Genomic DNA, 13182 nt, shown 5'->3' on the forward strand with positions numbered 1-13182 from the left:
ACATTGGAGAAGGAAATGGCAACCCACTCCAGTGTTCTTGCCTGGAGAATCCCAGGGACCAGGGGAGCCTGGTGGGCTGCCATCTATGGGGTTGCACAGAGTCGGACACGACTGAAGCGACTTAGCAGCAGCAGCAGCACCTTTCAGCACTAGAATCAATGTCCACTCCAGAGCTGACCTACCCACCATGAGGTGGCCCTGCCTGGCAACCCTCAGGGAGGCCAGAGATCTCAATTCCTCGGGGAGCGCCATGGTAATCTGCTAACGAGACTTCACAGGCAGAAAGTATTGCAGTGGCCTGGTGAGAGCTGGTACCCAGGGAAAACCTAAACCGATGCACTTTTTCAGTTTGGGGCTAATAGCATGAGAAAACCAAAATTCATGGATTATGGGTGAAATCTACATATGAAATATTAATAAACATGACTGCCTAGGTAGAACTCCTGGCATCTCAGGGGCAGCAGGAAACTCCAGGTGTTTGTGGAATGCCACTGCACCTGCTCTCAAGCACTGGGAGGAAAGTTTATAACTCCAAGGACTGAATCCTTTGGTGAGAACTTTCCAGGTGCTCATGCAAATGGAGACGAACAAAACCGAGAGAGGGCTTCTGAGTCTCTTCTTGGTGGCTTTGGAACGAATCTCATCACCCTTCCTAATGCTGTGCCTACAGGAGAGAGCAAGTCCCTTCTCTGAGTGTAAGAGAGGCAGCGTGAAGCAGGCTGGGGCAGGGAAAGCCCACTGGGGTTTAGGCATCTGCTGCAGATGCAAGTCATGCCTGCAGAGGATGCCGGACCAGGGTCTGGTCACAGCCCTGGCTCAGCCAGAGGACAGGGATGCAAGGTGGAGGCCAGGGTTCTCCCTCCTAATCAGAAAGCCCATGTGTTTTCCTGGTGTGACCAGAGTAGGGTTCAGGGACGGGATGGGCACTGCATTCTGCTTTCTTTTTAAGACTCTTTCCAATGCTGTTGCCCACCTCCTAAGGTCAGGACATCTGGGGAAGAGACAGCAGGGATGCCCCCAGCTCCGATTCAAGGGAAGGCCAACAATTCAGAACCCATCATCCCACACGCTCTTCAGCCCAAAAACAACCCACAACACTGCTTCTCCCTCAATGAAGAGACCGCTCACTGCCTTGAGCTTGCCAGTGCAACCACAGCTGGTGTTTTCCATCTGTACTCACAGCCTTACAAGCTCTCTAGGATAATCCCAAGTGGCTCACATAGAAAATCTTGGCCCCCGAAACAGATGTTTCTTTTTATTCTATCTACCCTCTCCTCCTCCAATTCTCTTTCCTCGTTCTTAACGTCATTGGAATCGAGTTTTGTGTTTTTTTGCCTGGAAGATAATTGATTTTACAAAATCTGAACAAATAGGTTAATCAGTGAAATGAAACCAAACCCTGAATGTATTCCTCCTGGCTAACAAGTCATACTTGGAATCATAGGCTTGCCAGTAGCACGGGGTGGGAAGTTCAGGAGCTAAAATCCTGGGATCCCGAGAGATGTTTTTTTCTCCTATGGTCAAAATAAGGAGGGAGGTTCAAAAGGGAGAGCATATGATGTATACCTATGGCTCATTCATGTTGAGGTTTGACATAAAACAACAAAAGTCTATAAAGCAATTATCCTTCAATTAAAAAATAAATAAATTTTAAAAAGCCCCAGAATTTCTTCCTTTCTCAAGAAATAACACTCCATTAGTCCATGAGATAAATTAGTGATGTTGGTTTGCTACCACATGGAACAGATCTCCTATCATCACTACATCAGAGTACTCGTAATTAAGAGTTGTAATTTTCACTCTCTTGGGAGGGGAGGTGGAAAGCCTACTTCCTGGAAATGAAAAATGAACTCAAGCAGTGAGTTGCCCAAAGTCATCTGGCAAGAGACTGGAACTGCACCCTGAACCATGTGGCTCTTTTCATGAATATGATCTGATAAGTGCCCTCAGAGTCTCCCTTCCAATAGCTCATCCAGGTGACAATCTCCCTCAAACAACGGAGTGGTGACTTTGGAGGCAAGATCCACTAACGCATGCTACACACAGTGGGAGAAGGCTGAAGGGAAAAAGGGTATTTTCATAACCTCACAGTATCTCTTCTGCTGTACTTATCAATGACAATGGAAACAATAGTGAATCTGCGGTGGGGAAACCTGCCAGACATCCACCTAACTGTACGGACTGAAAGTATTCCCCCAAATTCCTATACTGAAGCCCTAACTCCCAGTGTGATGGTATTCAGCAGTGGGTTCCTGGGGAGATAATTAGGTTTAGAAGAGGTCATGAGGGTGGGAAGACCAGAGAGCTTGCTCTCTCCCAACCCTCCACCATGGCAGGACACAGCAAGAGGACAGCCAGGAAGAAAGCCCTCACCAGAACTCAACCGTGCTGCTACTCTAACTGCCGACTTCCAGCCTGCTGAACTGTGGAAAAATGAATGTCTTTGGTTTAAGCCATGCATTCTATGGTATTTTGTTGTAGCAGCCCAAGCTAAGACATCAACCAAGAGATCAAGAATAAAATTAGCTAGTAATAAGACCTACAGACATATGTGCCCCTGGTATGCTTACTAGGAAGAGCACATTACCCGCCCAGCATCCTGCCAAAATGGTAACCTTGAGAACATGTCAGCTACACACAGATGCAGGGGCCATCTACAAAATCCCTGAACAGAACTCTACAAAAGTGTCAAGTCAGGGAAAACAAAGAAAGAACAAAGACTTGTTAAAGATTGAAGAAGACAAAGGAGATGTTATGACTGGGATGTTACAACATGGGATCCTGAACTGGATCCTGGAACAGAAAAAGGACATCAATAGGAATATAGGTGAAATCTAAGTCAAGTTTGTAGTTGTTAATAGCCATGCCCTCATGGTGCTATGGTTAGGCAGGATGTCAGCACTAGGAGAAGCTGAGGGGATGGGAATTCTCTGTATTGCTTTTCCACTTCACTGAGTCTAAAATTATCTCAAAAGAAAAAGGTTTAAAAAAATTTATCCCAACTAGAGTAATTCCTTTGGATCTCATCAAAGGGCATGGGATTGTGTCCAGAAACTAAGCTCTGAAATCAATTATCAGATGGAGGAGCAGCTTTAATACATATCAGATAGCGACATTTCAGTGACGGAGTGGAGGCTTGCCCTCAGCACATCCTGAATTACTAGGGACGGTACAGTAAGGAAAGGGCTTACTGTGAGGAAAGGGCTCAAGGAGGAGTATGTCCAGTAGGAGCAGCCAAGGAGGGAAAGGAGCGCTTCAAAAAGAACTCTGCTTCAAGGAACACTGAAAGGAGAAGGTAGCCTAGTTTAATGCTTAAATTCTTTTGTTCTCTAGATCGAAATAACTGTATTTTCCAGGCCACTGGGCCATGGCTGGGGACAGAACTCGTGTTCTCTGCCCTGCCCAGCTTGGGAAATCTGCTTGGGAATCACTGGGATGCTCCTTCCCCAGAGGAAACCTGTGCTTTAAGCCCCGAGGCTGCAGTCAGTCTGAGATCTCACCCATCAACCTGCCGGTGTCCAAGAGGACCATAGGCTACACCTATGGGAGAGTGGGTATCCCTTTTCTGACAAGTTTCCAAGTTACCTGTGAGCCTATTGGAAATGCTGAAGAGCCTAGACGTCCTCTGCCGCTGTACAAATGGTTCCCGGTAATACCGATCGCCAAAGCACATGCCCAGGAGTTCCTTGCGCACCGTCTTGTTCCAGAGTCCATAGATCAGAGGGTGGCAGATGGCGCTGGTAAAGGACAGCCAAGTAGCCCAGGTCTCCAGGGTTGGGGAGACACAGTTCTTCCCCCAGAGGGCCTCAGAGGTGATGACAACCATGTAGGGGCCCCAGGTGACCATGAAGGCACCAATGACCACCAGGATGGTGAGGAGGGCTTTGCACTGGTTGGCGGAATAGACCACGCCCTGAAAGGCGTTCTTCCTGCTGCCCGAGGAGGAGGTAGAGGTGCTGGAGTTCTTCCTCCCAGCCCTCTGCGCGTCCACCTCCACGATGACCACAGTGCCGCAGTGCACCTTGCGTGCTTTGACCCTGGCCACTCGGAAGATGAAGCCATAGCACACCAGCATGACCAAGAAGGGGAGCAGGGCACACCAGATCTGCCAGAAGGCGGTATAGCCAGGCTCCCGGTGCCACGCGGCCACACACATCCACTTGAACTCGTCAAACTCCACTGACGACCAGCCAAATAGAGGTGGCAGGCAGCCGATGAGGGAGTGAAGCCAGATGTAGGCAAGCACCATCACAGCCCGGTTGCCCGTGATCTTCATCGGGTACGCCATGGGGTATAGGACAGCGTAGTAGCTGGAAAAGGGACGGAGGCAGGTGAGAAGAGGCAAGATAGAGGAGAAACACACCCGGGCGGATGCCCACTGCTCTCCCAGGAGGGGCTTTGTTGGGTTTCTCTCATTCCACTCAGCCACAGGGTGAATACTTCTAAAAGCAGCACCTTCTCCCAACGCCCCCGGACAAGTCACAGACTGGCCACATTACACAGCCCCGTGGGACTGTTCATCAGAGAATGACTGTATACCAGGAAGAACACAGAGCTCAGGCAGCCCCGCTTCCAAGCCGCCATGCCAGAGTCCGTTCATTTTGGGGGTGTGGCTAGTCTTGAGGCATTGGCGGGAGTTCTAAGGAGTCATGCATCAAACCAAATCACTTTTGTGTTTCTAACATTAATCCTTTTAGATCAGTTTTCAGAGGGTTCTCAGAAACCACAATAACTTGTAAGCATTACGGGGTTCATTCATGCAATGAACTGAAGGCCAGCCACGTGCCAAGCCCTGTGCTATGCACTGGTGTGTGTGCTCAGTCACTAAGCTGTGTCTGACGCTCCGTGACCCCGTGGAGCAGAGCCTGTCAAGCTCCTCTGTCCACGGGATCCTCCAGGCAAGAACACTGGAGTGGGCCGCCACGTTCCTCCTGGCTGCGCACTGGAAATAGAGGCAGACAGACGCAGAGGGGGACAGGCGCAGAGCAGAGCGTGAGGCTCTGGCGGGGAGGGGCTACACTGGTCTTCACAAACGTCCCGTCGTCTGCATCTGACAGGTGAGGACCCAAAAGCAGAGAAAGGATGGACAATCTGTCTCAGAAAAGGAGGAGGGAGAAACAAGACAAAAGTCCAGGCAACCTAACTCTATAGTCCCCAGCGCACATGCCAGCAATTTCCTGCAAATCCTCTTGTTCTGGAATCCACAGACCAGGGGTGGTTGCTTATCCCTTAGCTCTGTGAAGGAGGGAGGCCTAAAGAGTTACTGATTCATACTGATGGGGCCTTGGATCCAGAGTGCAGGATCAGGGCAGACTTCTTGGAGGAGATGGCACATAAACACCGGTCTTAAGAGATCAGAGGCCCTGGCCCAGGAGCAGATGAGAAAGAAAGCCAGCCTTGGCAAGGTGCAGAGATGCACATGAGCACTGCCTGTCAATGCAAGAGACATCAGAGATGCGGGTTTGATCCCTGGGTCAGGAAGATTCCCTGGAGGAGAGAAAGACAACCCATTCTAGTAATTTTGCCACGGAGAGAAGAGCCTGGCAGGCCTCAGTCCATGGGGTCACAGACTCAGACAGGACTGAGGCGACTTAGCACGCATGCACTGGCTCAACAGGGAGGCTGCTTGTAGCTCAATCAGGCAGGCAGTGAAGGTGGGGCAGGGGGCCAGCGAGCCAGGGGGTGGGGAGCACTACGCCTTGCTGGCCAGCTGAGCACTGACACTTTAACGGGGATGGGAGGAAGCATTAAGACCATGGGGTTGGAAGTAAATCACCACCCTCCTGACTCAGACATTTTATCCAAAACAAATGTTGTCTATTGATGGGGCTTCTGCATGAGGCACCGTGTGGAGGGGCAGGGGTGAGCACACTGACGCCACCTGGCACAGGCAGGACCACAGGAAATGACCACACGGGGCCTGTGAAGCCACTTTTTCCACCAGGACCTTCCTGAGCCACCCCTAGGTACTAGCAGCTCAGCGACAGGGGCCACAGCCTGAACTGCCACCCGCTGCCTGGATAAACATCCATGGAGGAGCCGCTGCCCCAGTCTACACCTCCATGTAGACTGCGTGATCAGTGGCAAGACAGGCTGCCGGTCTCAAGCCTCGAGGCCCTGCCAAGGTCTAGCCTGGAAAGAGTGCCTCTGAGTGTGAGGCCTGAGGAGAGGAGGCCATGATTATGAGACAGATCACAGAAACTCTGCACACCGGCTATGGCAAAGCAAGTTCTGTCTGTCGCTGACATCTGGGTTTGCATCTTGCAAAGGCCCTGAAGTCACATGAAAGAAGCATGCCTTTGGAGCTGAAATTCCTGGGTTCAGATTGTGATTCTGCTGTCTACTAGCTGTGTGTCCTTGGGCAGTCATCTAATCTCTCAGAGCTTCAGTTCCTTCACCTGTAAAATGGGAAACACTTAGGATGGGGATCAGGTCTTAACACTAAGACAGGTTGTCAATAATTAGTCTCCAAGGGAGATTGGGAGGTCCTGCTATCCTGTTAAAGTCTTCAAATAAACCATGGATGCAAGTCTGGTTCAAGGACAGAATGTGCTGGAATAGGGGAAAGAGCTGGGCGGGGCCTCTCTTTAAACGGCAACAGGGCCAGAGCTGGGCCTTTGTCCACTGACCTTTCCCTCTTCCTTCTTTTTAAAAAATTAATTAATTATGTGGCTGGGTCAGGTCTTAGCTGCAGCACATGGAATATTCACTGAGTCATGCAGGATTTTTCATTATGGTACACGGACCCTCTAGTTGAGGTAGGTGGACTCAGTAACTATGGCGAAGAAGCTTAGTTCCCCGCGGCACATGGGGTCTTCATTTCCTGGCCAAGGATCGAACCTATGTCCCCATGATTGTAAGGCAGATTCTTAACCACAAGATCATTAGGGAAGAACAGAATCTTCATTCTGTTCCTGCAAAACTGCTGTGACCACAGGGGACCCTTGGCTTTTCTGAGCACCAGGGGATGAATCAGGCCACGCTGGTGGTATCCTACCCCTTGCCAGGTGACCAGCTGAGGCACTGACCTGGGTAACATCTGGCAAACGGAATGTGAGGGGAGTTTGCTAGGGGAGGATTGGGGGCACTTCCAGGAAGGTTTTCTTCACTTTTAAAAAAGAAACAAAGCAGGGATTTCTACTTTCCTCTGCCCATCTAAAAATCATGCAGGCCCTCTGACCTCAGACAATACTTCACGGGCAATACCTGGGTGTGGGAAGCCAGGCCTGAGGAATGTGAGCTGTCCCGGGCTCCTTGGACGAACCCTGTTCAACCAGTCATAAAAATCATTACAATTAATAAACTGTCCTCTGAAACATATCATTCTGGCTGTTCTCAACACCAGTTAGGATTATTATTCAATGGTAAAATTTCTTTGTATCACTGATTATCTAGAGTTTGGAGCATGAGCAATTTCACTAGGATATAACAATGTTTTCTCCCAGCTGAATCCCAGAGGCCCCTCAGGGTGCCCAGGCAGGGGGCTGGTGCTGGCCTCAGAGGGATCAGTCTCCTAGAATCAGAGGAGCCCCTGAAAGGCCAGAGTGCTGTCTGTATATACCCACACCCTCCAGGGGTTGCTTTGGTTTTAAGGTTTAGGGGGGAAAAATTTATATACATTGAAATGCAAAAATCAACTACACCTTCATCAAGATATAAACATGCCAACATCTGTCCACAAACACACAAAAAATGGGTTTCATTGATTTGAAACTTCATTTTTAAACCTAAGCTTCGTTTAGGCCTAGTTTGCAAGCTCAAAGGAAAATACAGAACAAAGGCAACTCCCTATACCCTGCAGGTTAATATAGGCCAAAATGGAGGGTTTTTTCCTTTGTTTCTCATACTGTTAACTGTCTTCTGAAATGCTCTATCTTTTCTCCAACAACTCATCTTTAGACATGAGCCCAAGCACCACTCTTGGTCCCAAAAGAGGCTTTCGTGATGTCACGTGTAACCCAAAAGTTGTAATGACCACAGGGGCTCCAATGCTTAGCTCTCTTGCAACGAGACCAATCACTTAGAAAACAACCCCTGTTTTTACAAGATGGCTTCACTAAAAACACAAACAAAATCTAAGTCAACGACAGCTACCTTGGAGTGAACACGCTATATTATGTTGAAAAATCTCCTGACAGCACTATAAGTAACCATCCCACAATGCTGGTTACTTTCTTTTAAAATACTATTTTAGAGCTGAAGTTTCATTCACTCCAGTCCAGAATGAAAACATAAATATCCTAACAGGACCTTAAACCCTGACAACTTCAAGGCTAAGCCAGAGGTGACCATGTTGGACTTATTCATAGGGAAAAATCTTCCCAGGTTGAATGATGTTCCCTGCCTGGATCTGCATCCGCACTGCAGGTTTAGGACACTGACATCTCAATGGTGAATTTCACTCCAGCCAACTATTCTTTTTATGCTCTACCTTTGCTCTCTCATCATGGGGCTACAAGATGGACTTTTTTGGCTCATCGGCCGACCAGGCTCATGGATTTCTTTAGGTACGGTTCCTAGGGTTCCTAACTGAGGACATGTGTCAATGTCTGGAGACGACCGGGGTTGTCACAACCAGGAGGCGTTACTGGCATTTAGTGAGCAGAGGCCAGGGGTTCCCTCAGCACCCTACACAGAACAGTCTGTCACAACAAAGAATTATTTGGTGCAACGTGTCAATCGTGCCGAGACTGACAAACCTTGAGCTAAATATACTGGTTGGAAGAGATGATCGACAATTGACTTTGCATATTGTATTAATGGTTAAGAGTCCAACCTTTGGCACCTTGGAACTGGACAAGTCATTTAACAGTCATGAGGACTTGGGCCAGTTTGCAAAACTGCACTTTGCTCATCTGCAGACGGAGTCTGATAGAGCTGTTGTGAGGATTAGCTGGGTAAGTGCTAACAGCAGGGTGGAGTGCCTGGCTTGCGGCTAACACCATCTCAGTTGAGGCCATGCTCCCTGCCCTTGTTCTCTTTGACTCTCTCAGGCTGCCCCATCTCCTTCTTCCCCACCCTCTCCCTCACTCCTCTCTCCTCACCTGTCTTTTCCTGCCGCCCCCTCTTGCCGGGTCCCCCTCCCTCTCACTCCCCGCCCCTCCACCTCTTTCCCCCTCTTTTTCTCACGCTCTTGTCTTTTTTCTCTCTCACCCTACTCCCCACACACAGTCACATACACAAGAGCCGCATCATTAGGTTTCCTACATAAAAGGCAAATATGCAACCTCCAAAATGACTAACATCCAGGGGTGTTAGAAGGGGTATTTGAAATCCTGATCAGATGGTAATCATTTATATGAAGAGATCAATTAGCCAGTCCAGTCAATTTGTACTTTCAGCCACACAGGTGACCAATAATAAAAAATAAATGGCACCTGCCAAGAAAATATTTGAAGACATCAAAATTTATAGCACTATATATAAATATATTATAGTCAAAGATCTGGGCAAAGCACTGTGCTGGCCAAATCCATCTTGCTGTGCCTGCAGAAGGAAATGAACTATTTTCCAAAGACAACCAGGCCTTGGTGACTTGTTATCATAGTGAGGCAGAAGTCCTTTCTTAATTCATAGTTCTGTCCCTGAGTGACAGGGGGGCCAGGTTGTAGGGTCTGGGGTGCCTGGATTAAAGCTCTAGTGGGGTGACTGTGATGTCACTTTGCTCGTATACTTCCTCTGATCTCCGGCTATGTGACACAGACCATGCTTTCTCACCACGTTCTGCCTTGCTCCTTCCCCTGTGTTCTCACAGTATGTTAAACACGCTGGCATTATATACACATCATATGGTCCTGAAATTACCTGGCCACATGTCTCTCCCCTGACACTGTGAAGTCCTCCATGTGCTTCTTCAGCTGCATATTCCCAGCACCAGCTGCGTCAGGCAAACATTAGGTACTCAATAAATTGTTTATCAAAGAATAAGTGGAGGCTTTTATGTAGGAAACCTAATGCTGCGGCTCTTGTGTATGTGACAGTGTGTGGGCGGTGGGTAGGGTGGGAGAAAAAAAGATAAGAGTATGAGAAAAAGTGGAAGGGGCCCTTGCAATCCAACTCGCTGTTAGAACTTAGCTCAAATGCCATCTTTTCCCCACCCATGGGCTCCAGAACCTACCATCAAGATTCAGCAGCGGGATATGGGATCTAGTTTCCTGACCAAGGATTGAATCCAAGCCTCCTGCATGGGGAGGGCAGAGTCTTAGCCACTGGACTGCCACTAAGAGTGCTCACGCCACAACTAAAGAGTTCGTGTACCACAACTAAAGATTTTGAAAGCAGCAAAAAAGACGCAACACAGCCAAGTAAATGAATATTCCTTTAAAAAAGCAGTGGCAGCGGGAGCTGTGACAGCACTTATTTCTGCTTTGTGTTCACATCAGCACCTGTGGGTCAGCCTCTGCCACAAACCTGGGGACTCCTGGTCGGCAGAGGCTACATCCTAGTCATCCTGTATCCTACCATCTGGAGATTTAGTACAGACCCTTTCACAAAGTAGATATCCAGCAAATATTCCCAGCATCAAAGAATAACGCATTGAAAGAGGCAAATTCTCTCTCGTTTGATGCATTTGGATGACATGATTTGAGAATCTGTCATGCCTGCTGGTGAAAAAACGTCTCACTCTTAGCTTATCTAGGTCTCAGATCCAAGTAAGCAGCTTAGAGCCTTGAAGAGCTGCCACTATTTACTGAATGTCTGTACAGAGAGCTCTGTGAGAGGCACTTAAAACTAATTCCCCCACTTTGCTCTTGAGCTGTCAGCCCCCACTCCACCTTCCATAGGACCCAGGACCCAGAAAGGGATATAAAAAGTAATGATTTTAAAAAAATAGAAATTCAAACAATAGTGAGATCCCATTCCATCCCACTGCCAACAAAATCTCATTTATGTCTGTAATGCTGAACATCAGCTTGATTAGGATGCTGATAAGTGGCTTGTGGAGTGAAGATCTGTACAGCCTTCTGAAGGGGAGCCTGCCTTTCACACATCAAGAATCTTGAAAGTGTGTTTACTTTGAAAACACAATTTCACAAACATACGTCTTCTTCAAAAGTGCTATTATATAAAATAGTAAGCTAACAGGTGACTGTAAAAATAAACTATAGTCCATCCAGAGGATGGAATACCATGTAACCACTAAAGACATGTTCTCAAAGAACATTTGCCCATGGGGAAAATGCTCACAATCACATGTTAAGTGAAAAAGCAGGTCAAAAAACCACAGTGCCTTGAGCCTGTTTTCTAAATGTATAGCATACAGCCAAAAATCCCTGGAGGCAAATATGCTAAAAATGTAAACAGTGATTGATTGCTTCTTATTAGTAGGATTATGGATATGTCTATGTCTACGGATATGTCTTGCTGCTATTCAGTCACTCAGCTGTGTCTGACTCTTTGCGATCCCATGAACTGCAGCATGCCAGGCTTCCCTGTCCTGCACAATCTCCTGGAGTTTGTTCAAAATCATGTCCATTGAATCGGTGATGCCATCCAACCATTGCATCCTCTGTCATCCCCTTCTCCTGCCTTCAATCTTTCTGAGCTTCAGGGTCTTTTCCAAAGAGGCAGCTCTTCCAATGAGGCTTCAGGTGGCCAAAGTACTGGAGTTTCAGCTTCAAAATCAGTCCTTCCAATGAACATTCAGGACTGATTTCCTTTAGGATGGACTGGTTGGCTCTCCTTGCAGTCCAAGGGACTCTCAAGAGTCTTCTCCAACACCACAGTTCAAAAGCATCCATTCTTCGGTGCTCTGCTTTCTTTACTCTCACACCCATACATGACAACTAGAAAAACCATAGCTTTGACTATACAGGTCTTTGTCAGCAAAGTCATGTCTCTGCTTTTTAATATGCAGTCTAGGTTTGTCATAGCTTTTCTTCCAAGGAGCAAGCATCTTAATTTCATGACTGTAGACACCATCCACAGTGATTTTGGAGTCCAAGAAAATAAAGTCTGTCACTATTTCGACTTTTTACCCATCTATTTGCCATGAAGTGACGGGACTAGATGCCATGACCTTAGTTTTTTGAATGGTGAGTTTTAAGCCAGCTTTTTCACTCTCCTCTTTCACTTTCATCAAGAGGTTCTTTAGTTCCTCTTCACTTTCTGCCATTAGGTTGGTGTCATCTGAATATCTGAGGTTATTGATATTTCTCCCGGCAATATTGATTCCAGCTCAAGCTTTATCCAGCCTGGGATTTCACACAATGTACTCTGCATGACAGTTAAATAAGCAGAGTGCAATATACAGCCTTGATGTACTCCTTTTCCAGTTTTGAACCGGTCCATCGTTTCATGTCCAGTTCTAACTGTTGCTTCCTTACCTGCATACAGGTTTCTCAGGAGGCAGGTAAGGTGGTCTGGTATTCCCATCTCCTTAAGATTTTCCTCTGTCATGATCCACACAGTGAAAGGCTTTAGCATAGTTAATGAAGCAGATGTTTTTCTGGAACCCTCTTGCATTTTCTATGATCCAACAGATGTTGGCAATTTAATCTCTGGTTCCTCTGCCTTTTCTAAATCCAGCTGGTACATATGGAAACTGTCAGTTCACATACTGTTAAAGTCTAGCTTGAAGGATTTTGAGCATTACCTTGTTAGCATGTGAAATGAGTACAATTGTGCAATAGTTTGAACATTCTTTGGTATTGCCCTTCTTTGGGATTGGAATGAAAATTGACCTTTTCTGGTCCTGTAGCCACTGCTGAATTCTCCAAATTTGCTGGCATATTGAGTGCAGCACTTTCTCAGCATCATCTTTTATGTTTTGAAATAGGTCAGCTGGAATTCTATCACCTCCACTAGCTTTGTTTGTAGTGCTTCCTAAGGCCCTCTTGATTTCAAACTCCAGGATGTCTGGCTCTAGGAAAGTGATTACACCATCACGGTTATCTAGGTCATTAAGACTTTTTTTGTATGTTCTTCTATGTATTCCTACCACCTTTTCTTAATATCTTCTGCTTCTGTTAGGGCCATACTATTTCTATCCTTTATTGTGCCCATCTTTGCATGAAATGTTCTCTTGTTATCCGTAATTTTCTTGAAGAGATCTCTAGTCTTTCTCATTCTATTGTTTTCCTCTGCTTTTTGCATTATTCACTTAAGAAGGCTTTCTTATCTCTCCTTGCTATTCTTTGGAACTCTGCATAGAACGTATATACAACTCTGCATGGTATGTCT

General features: G+C 47.0%; 1 protein-coding gene across 3 annotated transcripts in view; it reads right to left on the reverse strand.

Moving 5' to 3' along the window:
* GPR161 (G protein-coupled receptor 161) overlaps positions 1-13182 on the reverse strand; it is a 69404-nt gene that overhangs the window by 17464 nt on the left and 38758 nt on the right. For all 3 annotated transcript variants that reach the window (XM_055403957.2, XM_055403958.2, XM_055403962.2), the window contains one exon: positions 3586-4310. In XM_055403957.2, the coding sequence (XP_055259932.1) occupies positions 3586-4310 (725 nt within the window). The remainder of the gene's footprint in view (positions 1-3585; positions 4311-13182) is intronic.

The sequence above is a fragment of the Moschus berezovskii genome, chromosome 4 (assembly GCF_049115385.1).
Source record: "Moschus berezovskii isolate FMDL1 chromosome 4, NW_MosBer_1.0, whole genome shotgun sequence".
In the NCBI taxonomy this organism is placed as follows: Eukaryota; Metazoa; Chordata; class Mammalia; order Artiodactyla; family Moschidae; genus Moschus; species Moschus berezovskii.